Source organism: Staurois parvus, unplaced genomic scaffold (genome assembly GCF_062004578.1).
Source record: "Staurois parvus isolate SC_StPar_1 unplaced genomic scaffold, SC_StPar_1.0 ptg000686l, whole genome shotgun sequence".
Classification (NCBI taxonomy): Eukaryota; Metazoa; Chordata; class Amphibia; order Anura; family Ranidae; genus Staurois; species Staurois parvus.
The window spans coordinates 929,516-951,087 of record NW_028318482.1 but is presented as its reverse complement, the minus strand read 5'-3'; the positions used below and the strand labels follow the sequence as shown (position 1 = coordinate 951,087).

The 21,572-nt window shown below is 42.2% G+C and overlaps 1 protein-coding gene across 2 annotated transcripts in view; it reads right to left on the bottom strand.

Annotated features, from left to right (window-relative positions):
* TMEM240 (transmembrane protein 240) overlaps window positions 1-21,572 on the bottom strand; it is a 120,615-nt gene that overhangs the window by 32,348 nt on the left and 66,695 nt on the right. For both annotated transcript variants that reach the window (XM_089652550.1, XM_089652551.1), the window contains exon 3: window positions 14,780-14,988. In XM_089652550.1, coding sequence (XP_089508676.1) covers window positions 14,780-14,988 — 209 coding nt within the window. The remainder of the gene's footprint in view (window positions 1-14,779; window positions 14,989-21,572) is intronic.

The following is a 21,572-nucleotide window of genomic DNA, read 5'->3' as shown; positions in this document are numbered from 1 at the left end:
TCTTGAAGATCCCGAGGGCAGGTTCCTTTTTCTCAAAGGCACCCTCTTTAATAAACCGCTTACCCTAGTCAATGTTTATAGTCCCAATACTGCACAAGTAAGCTTTTTTCGTAAAATCACCAAGTTACTTGCTACATTTCAATCGGGTATCCTGATTCTGGGAGGCGATTTTAATGTGGCTCTGAACCCACTGGAAGATACGTCCTCGGGGTTTTCCTCCATACCGTTCCAAGCACTCAAACAAATCAAATTTGAATTGAAAGACCTTCTCCTTCATGATACATGGCGTACCCTTCACCCTTCGGACAGAGATTATACCTTTTATTCTGCTCCTCACAAACGCCACTCTAGAATCGACTACTTCTTTCTCTCGCAAAACGATTTAAATACCTTGCAGTCTGCCTCGATCGAACCAAAGATCCTCTCAGATCACCACCCGATTATGATAACGTTGCAATTCCTGGATACACCAGGCATATCCAAAATATGGAGACTGGATCCATTTCTCCTTACGGATTCCTCAGTTACCCTCCAGATCCGTGATTCTTTGACAAACTACTTTCGAGAAAATACATCCTTGGAAACGACCCCTCTCGTACGGTGGGAAGCACACAAATGTGTAATACGTGGACTTATAATGTCAATCTCAGCTGCGCGAAAACGTCGGGCTCAAGCATCATTTTGTTCTTTATTGCAAAAAGTTCGCTCACTTGAGTGCGCACATAAACGATCTATAGCCTTAAGATCGGCTACTGAACTAGATCGAGCACGACAACAACTCCGCGATGTCGTAGAGAAGAAAACTAAGCGTAATTTTACTCTACAACAGAAGCTTTTCTATGAACATGGCAATAAGAGTGGCAAATTTCTTGCTCGGGCGCTACAATCTAAAAAGGCAGCTCGACACATTTATCAGCTCCATTCCAAGCATGGACGCCTACTGAAAACATCGTCGGAAATCGCGGCGGAATTTGAAGAGTTTTACTCTAACCTATACAACCTACCTTTACAGCCCAAACCAACAGGTGACATTAGGCCACGTAAGACCATTATACAGGCCTTCCTCATGCAATATCTCCCCAAACCAGTTTCAAGGACACAAGCGAAAGAATTGGAGGGAGCTTTGACGCTACAGGAACTACAACAGGCTATTACACAGTTGAAACCTGGTAAAAGCCCAGGACCCGATGGCTTTATCAACTCTTACTACAAATCTTTTCTTGACATTTTAGCGCTTCCATTTCTACAGGCCTTCAACACATTAGACACGCCAGGACAATCTATGAGTCATCTTTCGGAGGCTCACATTACGGTTATACCCAAAGAGAATAAAGACCAAACTTCTACAGTGAATTATCGTCCGATTTCGCTATTAAATGTTGATCTAAAGATCTTTGCTAAAATTCTGGCTAACCGCTTACTACCTGTTATAGACTCCATCATATCTCCGGACCAGGTGGGCTTTGTTCCGGGCAGAGAGGCCAGAGATAACACAATTAGGGCCATTAATATACATCACTGGCTACTTCAAAAGCGACAACCTGGATTTTTTCTCTCTTTAGATGCCGAAAAGGCGTTTGACAGACTAGCATGGGATTACCTGGAGGCAGTTTTGATTGGACTAGGACTACCTTTGCGCTTTTTGACTTTTATTATGTCTCTATATATAGCCCCCACAGCGCGAGTGCGCGTTAATGGTCACCTTTCGGACTCCTTCTCAATTGGCAACGGGACTAGACAGGGATGCCCCTTGTCACCCCTCTTATTTATCCTTACATTGGAACCTTTATTGAATTGCATTAAGGATAATGCTAACATCAAGGGGATTTTGATCAATGACAAACTACATAAAGTGGCAGCCTTTGCTGATGACATACTTCTTTTCCTAACAGACCCGCATATCACGTTGCCAAACTTGCTACAAGATTTCAAACTATTTCAGTACTTGGCTAACTTTAAAATCAATTTTTCTAAATCTCAAGCACTTAATGTATCATTAACTCCGGATGTGTTGAAACAAGCGACATCAAATTTTCCTTTTACTTGGCAACGTGAAGCTATCACTTATTTAGGAATCCAATTACCAACACATCTTTCGGAATTATATACAAAAAATTTTCTACCCCTCTTACGTGACATCTCCAAAGACCTACAGACATGGAATAAACCCTGGTTTTCTTGGTTTGGTAGGGCAGCTATACTAAAGATGAACGTGCTCCCCAGAATATTATATCTTTTGCAGACAATACCAATCCAATTACCAAACTCATTCTTCAAATCCTATAGAACGCTCTGTACCTCCTTTCTTTGGTATAATAAACGCCCAAGAATTAGCTTTGCCCAACTCACCATGCCCAAGAGGAGTGGAGGTATAGGACTTCCGGATATTCACCGTTATTACAGGTCCTGTCACCTAGCCAGAATAGTGGACTGGACAACAAACCACACTCGTAAGGTGTGGGTTGGTGTAGAGGCTGATTTCTCAAAGATACCACTCTCCACCTCCCCGTGGCTGACAACCTCTCACGTCCCTTCCGAGTTTCGAGAACACCCACTTATAGGTCCCACTCTATGCTGTAGTGCTCAGTTGTTCCAGAAAAAAGAACTATCTTCCTTTCCGAGCCCTCTTACTCCGATCAAATTGAATCCGGACTTTATTCCAGGGATTTCTCCGACCTTTCTCGCTGGGTATGGCCGTGATGAGAGTCTTACAGTGGGTCAATTCTTCAAAGATTCTAGCCTCTTATCTACAGAAGACATTGCAAAGACGTGGCCATCCATTACACTAACACCATGGATGTATAGACAAATACACCATTTCTTACGTAACTCCCCACATCTAAAAGACTATTCAAGACCGCTTACTGCATTTGAGAAGATCTGCTTTACGGACATCCCCCAGCGGCATGTTATATCTAAGCTCTATTCCTATCTTGAAAGTACTAACACATCTCATTCGCGGAAGACCTGTTCAGCCTGGCAACGTGACCTACAACTTCAAATCTCACCAGAGGACTGGGACCACATTTACGACCATATGCATAAAGGCTCCATTTGTGTCTCTACACAAGAAGGCAATTATAAATTATTTTCCAGATGGTACAGAGTTCCGTCTTGGGTTAGTAAATTTGATCCTAACGCCTCAGATCTATGCTGGAGATGTTCCCGGGCAACAGGTACTCTTCTACATATCTGGTGGGACTGCCCGCGGCTGCAACCCTTCTGGAAAAAAGTTTTGGACATAATCACTCAAGTAACTACATACACCCTAGACTTTACCCCAGCACAATGTCTACTTCATCATTCCTCACTTTCTGTGCGGACTTATCGTAGGTCGCTTGCTTTACACATGATAAATGCGGCAAGACAGTGTATTCCGGTCCATTGGCGATCGGAATACGTTCCCACCGTGCGAGAGTGGATTCTTAGGATCATCAAGATCGCAGAGATGGAGGAGCTGATTTCAGTGGCAAAAGAACACCCCGAGAGATTCAGGAAGACTTGGGCGTGTTGGAATAATTTCCAAACTACCGATACTTATCATTGTCTAATGAAGGAATGAGCGAGAGGAGATTTGGTGACACGGAAACCCCTAGAACGTTCACTTCAGGAATAGTTCCATTACGGGACTTTAACGAAATTGTATTTCTAAGTAATGATTGAATCTGTCTCAGCCTGGAAGCTGCTAACTGATATGACTGGTTTGGTTATGCCTATTTAGTTATATACCTCATCCTTCCCCCATTCACCTCCCCCCCCCCCCCTCTTCCCCCCCCCTTTTTTTTTTTTTTTTTTTTTTTTTTTTCTTTCTCTCTCTCTCTCTCTCTCTCTCTCTCCCTCTACCTCTCTCTCTCTCTCTCTTCATCTGTATTCGTCCCCTACGTCCCTCCTCGCCCCACTATGATATTTTTTCTCATACTCTTCCTCCATTCCCTTGCTCATTTCATTCCCATCTCTTCTTTCTCTCTTTTTCACCTCTTTACCATATTCTAACTAACTATATTTTTCATAAGGTACAGAGTACTTACAGACACACAGGTGTAACAATACTCCTCCAATCTAATCTATAATGTTCAAGTACGGAATCCTAAGACATATATGCCTTGAGTTGACACGACTATTGCTATATACCTCACTGTCCTGTTTCTTTAGATCTCCCTACACAAGGACTATTGTACCCCGTATTTCTATAAATTACTTACTGCTAACATCATTGCTATGGGTATATACGGTGCCTTCCCCTTAGGACTGTATTTCAGGTTGAGCTACGATTTACTTCTATGTCCTGAACCCGTCTGCGTTACGGGAGAACATGCTTAAAGACTTGCGCGGACTGCGATCCGTATTTGTTTATGACTTGTTATGCCTTTCATATCTCAATAAAATTTCTTGGAAAAAAAAAAAAAAAAAGAACATGGTGGTTTAGTCATAATGGCCAATGATGTTTTCTTTCTTCTCGGAAGGTAGCTGATGACTCACTACCAGGGGTGGAGTAACCATTTGGAAACTCGGGCACTGCCAGAGGGCCCGGGGTCAGTAGGGGGCCCCATGAGATGCCCCTTGTACCTTTTTCATAGGCTTTTTTGAGTTTGGGCAAGGGCACAGGGGCCCCATGATCCCCTATTGCCCGGGGGTCCCATGAGTTGTCAGTCCACCCCTGCTCACCAGTCTCCTCCTGTAAAATGTATCCCAGGTGATGTCGCTTCTGGTTCCAGTATGCCGCAACTTCTGCCAGAAATGACACCCCACACAGGGCACACAGAAATTATGCACCATACAGGACCATGAGAAATAATGCACCATACAAGGATGGTCCATGGAAGCTGGAAAGCTATTTTAGACTGGAGGTCCCCCAAAAAACCTCCTTGAAAAAGGGGTCAGTGGATACCAAAACATTGGAATAAGACCTTACTCCTTCACTATATGCCAGAGGCTCCATTCACACTAGTGAGATTTCAGATGCGACTTGTGACACACAGACAAGAGATCCCTGTGCTCAAATCCATACAGCTAGTGCATGCATTTATCCATCAGGATCTCTTGTTTGTTGTATTGTTGGGTCAGTAGCCAGACCTGAACCTTGTAGCTCTCCCCATTGTGTCTTTTCCCCTATGCTAGCATTGTGTCCACAGTAGCACTTGCGTAGGCAGGGCAGAGTAGGACTGGCCATAGAGGGATTACTTTGACGCAGTTGGCCAGCTTAAACATGTATTGCAATATGTGTGAACCAAATATCCCTATTTGTTGCATAGTTTGCTTGAAAGGGTATATACCAGTGTGCAGAGGGTCCTTCAGAATTTCTAGAGTTAATGTGGTTACACCCCTTTAGCACCTGATGGATAAATGCATGCACTAGCTGTATGGATTTGAGCACAGGGATCTCTTGTTTGTTGTATTGTTGGGTCAGTAGCCAGACCTGAACCTTGTAGCTCTCCCCATTGTGTCTTTTCCCCTATGCTAGCATTGTGTCCACAGTAGCACTTGCGTAGGCAGGGCAGAGTAGGACTGGCCATAGAGGGATTACTTTGACGCAGTTGGCCAGCTTAAACATGTATTGCAATATGTGTGAACCAAATATCCCTATTTGTTGCATAGTTTGCTTGAAAGGGTATATACCAGTGTGCAGAGGGTCCTTCAGAATTTCTTGTGACACACAGAATCACATGAAAATGGAAATCAAATTGATTTCAGTGGTGTCCATTCACATCAATGCATCTCAGCACATGCGATTTTGGAAAAGGTTCCTGTACTACTTTGGTGAAATTCCAGCCTGATTTTGGCCCCATAGAATATGCAAACCCCTTCAAAGTAGCATCCGAGTTGTAATCAAGTTGCACTACATAATCACACTGAAATCTGATCGCAGCGGTGTGAACCTAGCCTGATGGATCAATCGTGTGCAATTTAACTTTTAGTATGCGATCCATTCAATTTTTATATTTATCATCTTCTTTCCTATCTATTTTGATTGTAAATACTATTTGTTGTATGCTGGATACTATGCACTTAATATTTGTTAACTTTGTGTCATAACATACTATATATTTTTACATGAGAATTGTTGTGGTGTGCTTACTTTATTTGCCATGTAAGCGCTATATTAGAAGGGGGGGACTTGGTTGCATATGCACAATAAAAAAAATGGACAAAATAGATAGCTAAGGAGGGAAAATAGATAATAAAAGATTGTTGGGTTAAAACAGATCTTTTACCAAAAAAAAAGCTTATTGTAGTAAATTTCTCCAACAAAAGCATCACAATGTTATTCTGAATCTCTGCATTTAGCAGCAAAAGACATCTACTTACTGTCCCTCTAAAGGTCCTGGGAACATTGTCTGTGCCTCCCAGCTTCCTTCTGGGAAGACTACATCACCATTGCCTTCCCAGCAGCTCTTGGAGATAAAATGTGAGAACTGGCGAGACCTTCATGGACTTTTTTTCTGCATAAATGATATATCCATATCTTATGTGTGCAGGAGGCAAATTAATTTGTATATTCGTCTTGCACTCATTTGGATACATCATTTGTGCAGGTCGAATTTTTGAAGACAAAATGTACAGAGAGCACTGATGTATATCATGGAAACAGAACCCCAGACTTTGAAGGTGCAAGACAGGCTGAAAAAAAAGGTCTAAGAAATTCCTCCATTCACTCTATACAGCATGGATGGATGAATCAGAAGTGCTGGCTATTGTATTCTGACACCCGAACAGTGACTGCATCAGATTGGATTCAGAGACTATTCCGCCGACAATTTTCTGCTCAGCTTCTTCAGTTTTTCAATTGAAGGATGTCAGGCAGGGGGGAAGGTGGCTTGCCACAGGGTCATGTATGAAACAGTCAGTGGTCAGTGCATGGCCAGCTTAAAGGGTAACTCCATTTTTTTTGCAATTGCACAGAGAGCACTGTCTTGCTGCTATAGCCATCAGAGTTTCAGAAGAGGTAAAAGTGGCATGGCCATTCTAAAAAATTCACACATGGACACCATTGGCGGGATAACCCAATAAACACGAGCCAGCCACTGATAACATTGGTGAACCAAATAGCATCACGGGCTTCTGTGGTGCCAAGAGGGCAAAGCCATGTGATCTCCTAAAACTTGTAAAGGCAAGGAAGGGAATTAAAGTCAAAGCAAAGGTAACACTTTTTTTTAGTTTTTTATAGAGTGGATAGGGATTAGAACACCTGTCAGGATTTTCTGTGTCTATGTCTCTTTTCAGGTAGATTTACCCTCTCTTTTTGTCCTCTGTACCATGCTCATCGACAGTGAAAGTGAAAGAAAATCCCAAATTTTGGGTTGTCACCAGATCAAGAAGAGAGGGTAAATCTTCCAATAGGGAGTCTAGTTCTGGTGACCCTGTAGATTAACAGTGATTTTCATCAATTCCTCACCTCCTGTTGTGGCTATGTGATAGAAAGTTAAAGGAAATCTCCCCAGTGGGAAACTGACAGTTGTATAACTCTCCCTTACTCTGTCTAAAAAGAACGTTTTGCCTTTAGTTCTACTTATTTTAGACCACATTAAATAGGAACAAATTTCTTATACTTGCAGGTTTGTCATAACCACAAGACAATCTGCATGGAGTTTGCATGTTTTTCTTGTGTTTGTGTGGGTTTCCTTTGGGTACTCTGTATGTAAAGTGCTGCAAAAAATGGTTATATCAATACTTGTAACTAAATAACTAAATTATATTATTGTCTTTGTGTTAGTTTCCTGTAATTATGTGTATTAGCAGTGGGACAATGAGGGTCAGACGGTCTGAGCCAATCAAGATTAATTTCCACTGTATTGGCCATTGCATGAACCTGCTGGTTTAGTAATTTAGAATCTTGTGTTATTAAATAATTATATAAAACATATATCCACGTGTGAACCGCCCACCCACAATGTACTGCGAACAAGCAGCCTGCATAGGCAAAGTGACTTTCCTGTACATTGTTTCCTGCTTCTGGGCTTAGGGCACATGCATGCGCACCCCCCTACTGGCACCCGCTATGATTGTACTCAATGGTAGCCTGTCAGCAAGTCCCATCCAATGATTCAAGGTCAGGACCTGCTGATCGGCTGTGTAAAATCACAGCCCAGAGCTCTGTGTTTGCAATCAACACAGAGCTCTGTACAAAGGGAACAGATGTTAACTCCTTCCCAGCCAGTGTCATTAGTACAGTGACATAGTAGTATAGTATTTAATACTATTATCACTGATCGCTGTATAAATGTCACTGGTGATGCCAGTGGCAGTTAGTCAGTTCCCCCTAGTGTCAGTTAATGTTAGATTGCCTTCTGCACTATTGCAGTCTCATTGTAAATCACTGATCACTGCCAACAGTAGTATAAAAAATAAATAAATAAAATTTCCAGTACATATACCATAGTTTGTAGGCTCTATAACTTTCATGTAATTCAATCAATTTACATTTATTGGGATTTTTTTTTAACAAAGACATGTATAGACATAAGACATGCAGAATACTTTTTGGCCAAAATTTATGAAGGAATTTTTTCATTATATCCCAAAAAACAAAAGACTCAGTGGTAATCAAATGCCACCAAAAGAAAGCTCTATTTCTGTGAAAATAAAATTGTATAAATTTTGTTTGGGTACAGCATTGTATGACCGCACAATTACCAGTTAAATTAGCGCAGTAAACATAAAAACAGTCAAATAAAGATGACAATAAACCAACTCTCTCTAATGCGGCAAAATAAAAAGTATCCACACAAAGGTGCTGGATTTAGAAACAGGATTTGCATAGCTCTTCTCCTGTGCTAGGATTAAAAATGATCCCCTATGTAATTTTGGACAGAATCAGGACGATCCACTGTTCGGAACATTAGTATAAATTGTTGGGAACAAAATAAACATCGGGGTGGGAATAACCAAATAATGACAAAACGAGAAAGAGCAGTTTTAAGTCATTATGGTCAATCACGATTAATTTAATTTAGCTGGCTTGGACACAAGGGACCACAGTGACAAATGGAATGATGAGTGCTTGCTCCTCTGTTAATACACTGCTTTCATCTCTATATTGAAAAGCAGAGTCCGGCATTAGAGCTGTATGCATGTATGTCTTCATTTCCTTTATTCATTTTTGACTCACTGATACATTCCCTGGTGAGTTCCAGAGTGCACATAGCACTAACATCAGTCCCTGTCTTTATACTTTTATCATCTAATGACCTATACAGGTAAGTACACATTCACAGACTGAGGAAGCCCATACAAATAAAGAATGAACATAAAAACTCACTGCAGAAAATGTATATCATGGAAACAGAACCCCAGACTTTGAAGGTGCAAGACAGGCTGAAAAAAAAGGTCTAACAAATTCCTCCATTCACTCTATACAGCATGGATGGATGATCAACAGTGCTGGCTATTGTATTCTGACACCCGAACAGTGACTGCATCAGATTGGATTCAGCCACTATTCCACTGCCAATTTTCTGCTCAGCTTCTTCAATTTTCCAATTGAAGGATGTCGGGCAGGTGGGAAGGTGGGGAGGGGGCTTGCCATGGGGTATGAAACAGTCAGTGGTCAGTGCATGGCCAGCTTAAAGGGTAACTCCATTTTTGTGGAAAAAGAAAATAGCAAATATAAAATTAATACAACATATACAATTGCTACACAAGCCATATTGTCATTCACTATAAAATTTGTTACAATATGGCAACCTGGAGGTATTCTGTACATAATAGGTATACAGAATGCCCCCCCCCCCCGCAATGTAATTTCCTGCTTATATGATTGGCTCACTGATCTTCCCACTAATCTGCAATAAAGGCGGGTTCACACCAGATGCAGTCCATTGCGTTTTTTTTGTCGGCATCATAAATGCATGGACAGTAGGTTATATGGGTTCCAATGGCCTAGTTCATATCAGTGCAGTCAGTTCTTGTGCGTTTCAATGCAGAAAATAAAAGTGGAAAACGCTGCATTTTTGTGTGCACTGAACTGTACTAGAACATGGTAAAATGTATCAAAAACACACTGGAACGCACCTAAATGCAGTAAAATCGTATCAGAATGCACATGTCCCTATTTAAAATGAAGAAAGAAGTAGGTGAAAAAGCACCCCAGAAAGCATAAAAAATGTGCATGGGGAAACACATCCGGAATGCATCTGCCCTGTGTTTCTCTGGTGTGAATCCACCCCTAGGGCTGGTTCACACCAGATGCAGTCCAGTGCTTTTTTCTTCATCAAAAATGCATGCATAGTGTATTCTGTGTATTCCAATGGCCCTAGTTAAAGTGGAGCTCCACCCAAAAGAGAAAGTTCTGTTTTAAGGACTGGTCCCCCGCTCCCCGTTGGCACCTTTGGGGAGCGGGGGAAAGGAGCGGGTACCCGAAATTGACAGGTACTGGCTCCCACTTCCATTGCGTTTGCCTACATGATTGGAAGCAGAAGTTGTCCTCCCCCCCTCCCCATAGTCTTGGACACGTGACACGTCCAAGAAGACTAAGGGACCATTCACAAAGCATTGCACTACTTGCGCATGTGCAGTGGCCACCCAGCTGTGAAGCCACAAGCTGTCATAGCCGGGTTCCCACACTGAAGATGCCGGACCTGGGAACACAGGGCAGCAAGTGAAACTGACTGTGGGGGGGACACTGCGGGATTGTGGGTCAGGTAAGTGTACGTTTTTTAAAACTCAGCAGCTACAGTTTCTGTAGCTGCTGACTTTTATTTTTTTATTTTTTTTCACTGAAAATCCACTTTAACATCAGTTCCAGTGCATTCAAATGCTGAAAAAAACAAGTAGAACATGCTGCTTTTTTTCTTAACAGAACTGTACTGGAATACAGCACAATGCATCAATAATGCACCGGAACCCAGTGTGGTGTGAACTGTAAACAAAAACACGTCTGGAGTGAGTTTTTGTGGTGTAAACTGACCTGTAGATACAAATCAAATTTGAGGCAACCTCTGCAATAGGAATTTCAGTTTTGGTGGGATACACCCCAAGGGTTAAATACTTCTAAAGAAATGCAGACACTGCAGTTTTCCTATTTGAAGACTGAGAGTGCACCAGCTGATTAGAATTAACCAGGCATTCCCATTCAGATTCCGTCTGCAAAGGATATGGTGAAAAAAACCCACAGCTTTTTCTTCAGAGAAACAAATGGTAAGAATCTGCTACAGCATTTGCTAAAATCCCTGCTATTTACACTGATTACCCAGAGATTGTTTTTTTCTCAACAAAAGTGGTACTGTTTAAGGTTCTATTCAGATCTATGCATGGCAGCACACTGTAAACACATTTTACCGACTCTTACCACAAAGCATGGTAACGCACAAAATTAAGTGCAGTGTATTGCAGTGGTTTTCATTCATTAGGGTGCCATGAACATGCACCCCCAATGCACCTAGCCAGTGCACCCCAATGCATGTATATTTTAGGGCACCACAATGCAACAAACTATGCTCTGTGGTGCACTGCAGTGAAAATATACTTCAGGTTCATTAAAACCTGCAATGTGGTAGATTGGAAGCCTACTCAAAATGAATGGGTTATCTTACCTCATTGTACAATAATGCATGAAAAGACATACGTCAATGTGCGGGCAGTAACACACTGTAAGTCGTCCCTTTCTCATTGCATATATTTAGGTAATAGACAGGAGTAATGACTTCCTTTTGTGTAGGCTTCTCCCTTTAGTTCACCAATCGCAGCAAGAATTCAGAATGCAAGTTGGGAGCTGTTTGTGTTATATTTATTTTATTTTTGGGCATCTGCTAGTCATTTCAATAAAGAATGCCCTGGAACTAGAAGCTCTGAAAATGCCTTCTAGGTCTTGTCATCTTGGAAATGTCAGGATGGAGCTTAGTACTGGAGCCCCTAGATAGCTAGAGGAAGGCTAGTCATTCCGAATATCACTTCTCTCTCTTGATATGACAAGAAAGAAGCACATTAACACTAGAGTATCAAACACATACATTGTTTGTTAATACGATTGTGTGCAGTATTTAAGAGGAACTAGACATCATCCAGCATATGCAATAAATGTATTCAGTGCAAAAATCTGACTCTTTAGTGTTAAGTATGTCATTGTTCATGTTAAATTATGAATAGTAATCTTTGTCTTGACTTGGTCACAGTCTGATACATCTGTTTATAGGGGATGTATAGTCGTTTTGTATGTATTTTTGTTTTTATTTCTAATCCAGGCTAAAACAATATTTTTCTTCTTTTGTTTAGTATGGTAAAAGTTGCATATTGATGTTTTGAATCCTCCTGTTTGACCAGCAGGTGGAGCCTTAGGCTTCTTTTCACAATTTTAAGGCTTTCTTTGCTGCTTTGATGTAAGGCTAGGTTCACATCTATGTGGCTCTGCGAGCTGCATTTGTGCAGGTACAGGAGCCTATTCATTTAAATCATTTTCATGCAGAAAAAAAGGTTTCTGCACCTTTTTTAAACTGCAGCAACAGGGAAAACGCATGCTGCTTTTGCACCATGTAATTTCCCTCAACCAAAAATGCACTGGGGGTGTGTCTGCAAAAGAGCAGCACCGGTTTAGTTGCGGGTGTTTGCAGGAACAAGTGCAATTTACTTGCTGTCCTGCAACCACCCACAAGAGTGTGAACCTAGACCCAATAAAGCCTATTGTTTACGGACCTCAATAGCCTAAGAGCAAAGCCGATAAAAGGCATTCAGTTTGTTATGGCCCGGGATGGAATTCGCTTGCTCAGTAGGCAAAATTTTCCTTGATACCCCCGCTGAGGCTGAGCAGAGAGGATGGACGACAGGACCACCTCCATTCCACATATTTAGAGCAAACGTGGACACAGCCCGCTCTGCTGTATGGGCGGTCAGATGTAGGCGGACTGGCTGTTCATTTACACCTGACTGCCTTCTGATCTGATCTGCCCAGACAGAGGGGAATGGATTTTCTTCCTGTTTGTTTGTAACAGATCAAATAGAATGTAAGTGGGTATAAACAGGCACAAGTCCATTTACATCTGCCACTCCATATACAAGGGTCGTTCAGATCAAGCCAAGACTTTTAATTTTACAGGTATAAAAAGGGATGCTATCATGGCGGTGTGTGTCCTATTACTGATAGGTGGAACACATGTCCCAGGCCAGTCCAGAGATCGTTAATCAAGATGGCAGACAACAGTGTTAGTGCATGCATGGAGCAGGGTGTGGTGATGAAGTTTCTTGTGAACGAAGGTGTAAAACCCGCGGGTATCTAAGACTTCAAGCACAGTACAGTGATGAGATGCTCAGCCGCAGTAAGACATTTGAATGATGTAAACGTTTTAAAGATGACCATACGTCCCTCAGTAACAATCCCGGCCGAGGTGGTTCCCAGCCCACAGCAGTCAGTCCTGTCCTGTGAACATTCAGCACATGGAACACCTGATCCTGGATAATTGATGCATAGCCTGTCATGATTTTTGCACAAGAGACAAATCTTTCTGTGGGAACGGTGAACACAATCATTCATCATGTCCTAGGATGGTTCAGGTGTACTAACAAATCTTTCCATGCCGAAGCTTTTAAGGCATTAGTTAAACTCTGAGATAAGTGTATAAATGTAGCAGGAGAGTATGTCGAAAAATAAATGCAGTTTCCACTCCTTGAAATTTGTTCTTTTAATAAATAAACTCAAAAGTTTGACTTGAATGCCCCTCGTAGGAGAATGGAGGGTCTGATTGGGTACACCTAAAAAATGGACATGCAGACCCGATTGGACCGATCATGTGAAAGGGGCCTTAAACATTGCATATCTTTATGGGTTATTATTTAAAAAATACTTATTTGAACCTTTTTTTATATTTTGCTGTTGCATCTCAGTGCTGCTGACCTACTGCAGCCTCTCTGCAATCCCTTCCTGTCTACATTGCACTACAGCAATGACTACAGTGCACTTCTTGGAAAGGTTTCCTGAAGGTGACAACTTTTGACCATGCCTGCATAATGTGTGGTGAAACAGCCATTTGAAGTCTTCATTGGAAGCCTGCGTGACAGATCTAGGCACCACTGCTATCCAACAATGCTCTATGTGTCATACAGCATATTCCCCGCTGAGCACTGTGGTTACTTCTGCTCTCTGTTACATTAGTACAGGACACAATACAGGAGCACAACTGGGAGAAAGTTGTCTACCTAAATCAGGAAGCGCTTGATCATGGACCTTCATGGCAGGCTCATCAGGTATTAGTTTATTGGAAGCTGATGAAAATATGGTGCTTTATAATGGCTTTTAGTAGCATCAGGAATACTGATACTAAACACATGGGTCCATGATTTGGTTGTCACTAGCTTGTAGCGATAAGTTAACTGATCCCAAAATCATGGGGTCTGTCTATGCTATCCATCTGAAAACTAGTTGTCTGTTTGTTATGCTGATGCACTAGCTTCAATATGTTCTGCGTTTCTGAATCCAGAACAAGAAGTCTTTACCAGCAATCTCATTCTGAATTAGTGACTCCAGGCATTACAGTAAGAAGGTCAGAATGACAGCCAGATAACTAGAAGTCAGCAACGGTAGGCTCAGTGCTCCTCTAACGAATGAGTTATTTTAAAGAGAAAGTTGAAGCATACTTCTAAAAGCATATCAGAGCCATTTGTATCAATATCTGCAGTCCAAACGAAGGTAAGAATCTGTAATTACTTTTGCTAGAACCCATGCAACACATATGGCTCAAATAGAGGAACCGGGAATTTGTTTCTGTGCAAAAGTGGCATTTTACGAGATTTGATGTAACAAGATGTATAAAACAGGTACAGTACGATGGTAATAGCTGGGGAGCCACAGACTTACCATATCTCCTACTGGTCCGCCATGCTCTGACAGCATAATGCAGAACCCCATCCATCCAGACCAAGAACCAGCTTATACAAAATCCCAACAACAGTCCCAGCATCAGGTCAATCTCCTGCTTAGTTACATTGTCAGTGACAAAGTAATTTTGTGATGAGTCCACCACTGACTGGTCTCCATCGTACGGGATGACATAGTGAACATGGTACCTGTAGAAATAGGAACAGAACAAGGGAACACCCCAAGTTAGCAATGCAGCAGACACAATGATTACTATAGTTCAGCAAATAATGAAAAATCTGCTCTGCTGTAAATTTGGTTGGGCAGATGCCATTATTCACTTCACCAGGTGAACATGCAGTTTCCTGGGTGGAATAGCAAAAACAGTAGAAAATATCATACTTACCAGACCACTATAATGTAGAGTCACAGCATCCTTTTCCCCTCCAACAGGAAGTTCTCTCCCCAAAACAGCACGGTATATCCCTCATGAATTATGCTTTCCTGATTCCCCTTTATATGCATGTGCTGATTCTCAATATTCACAGTAAATCACGTGATTCATAAATCCATGCAACTGTCATGATTTTGTACAATGCTCTGCAGATAATGCAAATCATGTATTCAGGCTGTATCAAGTGATCTGGCATGTGCATATTCAATCAGGTGGTAGATCTATTTGGTTCCTGGAAAAAAAAAATCTGAACTGGTGTACTGTCTCCCATGAGTTCCCTACTATCCTGGCCTCCATCTATTCCTTCCTTTACTGTCCCCATCACTCTCTCCCTTTACTATCCCACCATCAGTTTCCCCTTTTACATCCCCCATCAATTTCTTCCTTTACTTCACCCTCATCAATGTCTCCTTTTTACTGCCCCCATGAGTTTTCCCTTTACTGCCCCACATCAGTTCTTTACTGTACTACACCCTCATCAATGCCTCCTTTTTACTGCCCCCATCCGATTTCCCTTTATTGCCCCACATCAGTTCTTTACTGTACTACACCCTCATCAATGCCTCCTTTTTACTGCCCCCATCAGTTTTCCCTTTAATTACCTCACATCAGTTCTTTACTGTACTACACCCTCATCAATGCCTCCTTTTTACTTCCCCCATCAGATTTCCCTTTATTGCCCCACATCAGTTCTTTACTGTACTACACCCTCAGCAGTTCCCCCTTCGACTTTACACCATCAATTATTCCCTTTACTATCAGTCAGGAGCATGTAGCGCTCATGCTCCATCACAGCTGCTGGTCTCATTCCAGTATACTGGTTTTGGTTGTAATACATTTTCCCTGTCTGTTTGTCTACCTGCAAGGTGATTGATGTGGCCAGTCTCTGGGGAGGAGACCAAACCTGATTTAAGCCAGCCAAGCCTGCAGTCTCATGCGTGTGGTATCGTGCTTGTAACACATGGTCCAAGCTCCGTTTGTCTACTCTGCTGTTTGGATTTCCCAGTTTATGACCTTGGATCGGATATCAACTACTCTTTGAACTCTGCCTGTCTTATGACTATGAATTTGACCCTTACTATTCTGAACCTTGCCTGCCTTGTACCTGGACTACCATTGAACCACTCTGCTCTGTTTGCTGTGTTCAGCTTGCACCTGCCCCCGCGTGGTAACCAGGCACTATAGCAGTGTGTAAAAGTCCTGGGGGCAGTAGAGTACTGGTAAGCCTACTTGCCTCATGGGAAAGGGTGCTGCTATAGGTGAAGAACACAAAAGTTAGCTATAGTGTCTGACCACCTGTGTTAGGGGTAAGCGTGACACTAGCCCTCACTAGTTCCCTTTTTAAAAATGCCTTATCAGTTCCCCTTTACTGCCCTTCATTGTTTTCCCCTTTAATGTCCCCATAATTCTTCTTTTTACTTCCCCCATCAGTTTCCCCCTGTACTATCCTAATCAGTCTTCCTTTTACTATCCTCCCTGCACATTACTGTTTATAATAATAGTGGGCATTATAGATGCCCCTGAAAGTGGTTCTCACCACAGATCCTCTACAGCAGAAAGGGGACCATCTGCTGGCCAGCATAGCGTCACCGCCCCATGCATCCTCTGCCATTGGTCACATGAGATATAGTATCATATGACTAAGTCCAGATAAGACATGATGCAGCATCACCATGACACATATCAGAAGTTTCTCTGTCTGGAGAGGTCTAATCCACTGGTTCTACATGCTTGTATTTTGAACTAGTAATGGAGAATGCTAAAGCAAAATGGGGTGGTGAAGAGACCAATTGCAACCTTGACCACAGTCTTTTGCACTTGGTGACATGAGATGAAGTGCCATATGACCAAGTCCAGGGAACACATGAGGCAGCATCAATGTGCCACTAATCAGAAGCTTCTTTCTCTTCTGAGGAGGATCTTTGGTGAGGACCACTCCACTGGCTCTACATGCTTGTAAGTTGAAGTAGTAATTGGGAGCAATAAAGCGATGCAGGTGAGGTGGCGGCCAGTTTCAGCTTTGACCACAGTCCTTTGCACTTGGCCATATGAGGTGTAGTGTCAAATGATCAGGTCCAGGGGACACATGAGGCAAGATCACCATGACATGTATCAGAAGTTTCCCTGTCTTCTGATCTTGGAGATATTCGGAGAGGACAACTCCACTGGTTCTACATGCTTGGAAGTTGCACTAGTAATGAAGGACACTAAAGTGAAAGGGGGTGGGGAAGAGGCCATTTGCAGCCTTGACCACAGTCCTTTGCACTTGGTGACGTGAGATGAAGTGCCATATGACCAAGTCCAGGGAACACATGAGACAGCATCAATGTGCCACTAATCAGAAGCTTCTTTCTCTTCTGAGAAGGATCTTTGATGAGGACCACTCCACTGGCTCTACATGCTTGTAAGTTGAAGTAGTAATTGGGAGTGCTAAAGTGATGCAGATGAGGTGGTGGCCAGTTGTAGCCTTGACCACAGTCCTTTGCACTTGGTCATGTGAGATGTACTGTCATATGACCAAGTCCAGGGGACACATGAGGCAAGATCACCATGACATGTATCAGAAGTTTCCCTGTCTTCTGATCTTGGAGAGGACAACTCCACTGGTTCTACATGCTTGGAAGTTGCACTAGTAATGAAGGACGCTAAAGTGAAAGGGTGTGGGGAAGAGGCCATTTGAAGCCTTGACCACAGTCCTTTGCACTTGGCCATGTGAGATGTAGTGTCATATGACCAATTCCAGGGGACACATGAAGCAGCATCACTGTGCTGCTTATCAGACGTGTCTCTGTCTTCTGAGGAGGATCTTTGGAGAGGGCCACACCTCTGGTTCTACATGCTTGTAAGCTGAGCTAGTAATGTAGGATGCTAAAGCAAATGGGGGCAGCAAAGTGGCTAGTTGCAGCTTTGACCACAGTCCTTGCATTAATAACTGAACAGTATGTCACAATTCACTTGTATATCAGATTTAGCCTAATATACAGCAAATTGCAGTTTTCTTTCATGTCTATTGACATGAAATCAGGTGAGGCAGAACAGATGGGCCCCTGATTCATCTGTTTCACTCGTCCTTATTTTGAGGTGTGGATTTCACAGCGCAGAATCGGCTTCTTTTGCAGTCAGTAGTGCTCGTGTCTCTCTGCAGTTGCTCAGCAGGGGATTAATGGTACTGAGCTCTGCATCTATGGCTGCAACCGCTCTGACACAATGCAGCAATAGCACAGGTAGTGAGCGTGATGCAGAGATACCAGGGGCTCCCGCCAATCAGCAGCTGCTTGACTGCATTCATCTCAGGTCCTGGCAGAGATACCAGAAACATGCCAGTGTTTGCTGTAAACAAAGGGCTGCAGGGCTGAATAAATCCCCGGGCAGACACAACTTAGAAATGACTTAATGTTTCACACCTGCACAGAGAGAAGCCTCAGTATACATATCAGAAATACACACAGAGAGCTCTCATCAATCCAGAGACCGAGCTCACACACCGGCTCAGGGCTGTCAGTGGAACTGCAGCAGGTGTGTACTGTCAAAATTCTATCTGCAATGTCCAAGGGGCCATCTACACTGTTGCGTCTTAAAGGATAAATCCTCTTTTATTGAAAAAAAAAAATAGTAAATGCACATCTTTTTGCACTGGAACCTATAAAGCATTGCACCCATGATCAGCAGATAGGAGATGCAATGCCAGGCTCCTGCAGACTCTCAATACACTGTTTGTCCCTACCTACCATATAGACAGGCAGGTACTGAATTGCAGGAAGAATCAATGAACTACGAGAGCGCTCACCAGAGTCACTGTAGTTCATGTGGCCGATGGTACTTGTAGTTCATTAAACTTGCAATAAATGTGCCGGGCTTCTCTCAATGTTACCCAATGCTAAATAAAGTTAATATAAAAATCCCAAAAGAAATGTAATCTCCAAACACGGAAAGGTTTCTTCACAGTAAGAGCTGTGAAAATGTAGAATAGACTCGAGTTGGTTCTGGCCGGCTCAGTGGATTGCTTTAAAAAAGGCCTGAATTCTTCCTTGGAATATTATTATTATACAGTATTTTTATAGCGCCAACAGTTCGCTCAGCGCTGTACATTACAATGGGAGACAGAACATGTGACAGTACAATAACAATACAATGCGATACATGAGGGGTTCGAGGGCCCTGCACCTTGGAGCTTACAATCTTGGATACACAGAATATAACTGGATACTAACATTTATAGGTAAAGTTGATCCAGGGAATATCCAATTGCCTCTCAGGGGATCAGGAAGGATTATTTTTCCTGCAGGAGCAAATTGGATCATGCTTTGCTGGGTTTTTTTTGTCTTCCTCTGGGTCAACTGTGGGCATAGGATTATAATTGTTTTTTTTTTTTAATGGTTGAACTGGATGGACTTTTGTCTTTTTTCAGACAGACTAACTATGTAACCCAGTGTGAAACAAATAATATAAAGTAATAGTAAATAACAAACATTGTACATAAAGAACTAATAAATATAGTCCATCTCCACAATGTGGTCCTTTCAGTACACAATGATAACTTGTGCCATTCAAATCTTCCTCTTATCATATGCAGTGTACCTTCGCCAACACCAACACCAGTTGTGCTCTCACCTGGAATTTTTGACCTCACAATCATGTTTGGTCAAAAAATGTCTTGCACTCATTATACGGACATATATTGGTGGTAAGTCCTCCATCAAGATTCTCCTTCGTTGCTGATTCAGCTCCTTCCTTCTCTGCTCAACACACATATTGCAAAATATATAGGCAAATCGATAGTGCTTTATCGTTTAAAACACTGACATTTTATTAAAATATACAATGGCCACTCACATCGTACAGATGCTCCATTGCACCAAATATTGCACACATAAAAACAATGTGTAAAAACCGTAGCTGACACCCTCAGGCTCTAATGGATCTCACCGGACTCCTCTCCATGAGCTCTCTCCGGGACAGGTCAGCTGACCGCGAACGTCGTGATGTCACCAAGCCCCTCCCCTTGGGGGCCATGTGAATGGCCATTGTATATTTTAATAAAATGTCAGTTTTATTCTCCAGTTCTCCACATTGTGGAGATGGACTATATTTATTAGTTTTTTGTGCACAGTGTTTGTTATTTACTATTACTTTATATTATATATTTCACACTGGGATTTTTATGTTATCTTTATTTAGCATTGGGTAACATTGAGAGAAGCGCGGCACATTTATTGCAAGTATTTTGATATTTAGCACATTTTTATGAGTATGTGTAGGTGTGAGCAGCTTTCCCTGTTTAATTTAATTTTTTATCAATTTTATAGATTTTTAGAATTGCTCACGAGTTTTCACATTCATATTTTTGACTTATAGTTCATTAATTCACAGAACTCTGTGAATGACCGGCGCGGCCCTGTGGGTGGAGCCCCGCATGGCCACGCTGTTTTTAAATTGTGACAAAAAGTTCAAGGAGAGGATCCCCCACCCACTGTCACGGGGGGGGCTAAAATGTATTGTGGTTCCCTATAGTATAGATAGAATTTTTCTACATTTTAGTGTGCTGGGAGGCCCATATAAGTCAATGGCTGTGCATCAAACACTTGTAACATGCATTTTGATGCATTTTCAGATGGTATTAAAATGATACTAAAGGTTTAATTTTTTTTTCCAAAGTAACAAACACGTTATATTTACTTGCTCTGTGCAAGGGTTTTGCATAGAGCAGCCCTGATCCTCCTCTTCTCCTGCTGGCACGTCTGGCTCCACCTTCCCCCCACTTAGTGCCCCCAGACCTAGCCGTTTGCTACGGGGCCACTTGTGCGTGTTCGCTCCTGAGCCCACTCTGCGTGTCAATAAGACATAGACATAGAATGCATAAAGATAAAACACCTTCAGGCTTCCCAACCACTTTAACCCTTTCGCTGCCAGAGCTGTTTTTGTGGGGGGGGGGGGTTTGCACACGTTAAAAAATCATTTTAGGCCTGACAATATTACTGCAAAGGCCTAGAAAATGCAACATTTCAGTAAAAAAACTCACTATTTAGGGAAAAAAAATACAAGAAATTACCCAAATTTTGGTAAAATGTAAAAAACGAGGTTGCACCGAGTACATCGATACCCAACATGGCAAACCGTAAATTTGTGTGCACCCGACAAACTACAGTACCCTATATTTGCAACAAGCAATGCTTCAAAAGCCCCCTGTAGGTCATCAGTTTAGCTTTACGGAGGAGGTCTTGTGCTAGAATCATCGCTCTCACCCCAGTGTGTAACATGTGTATCACAATCTACGTTTTTATGTGTTTATTAGTACGTACATATGTGTGGGGGGGTCTCAACATTTTTTTTTTGGGGGGG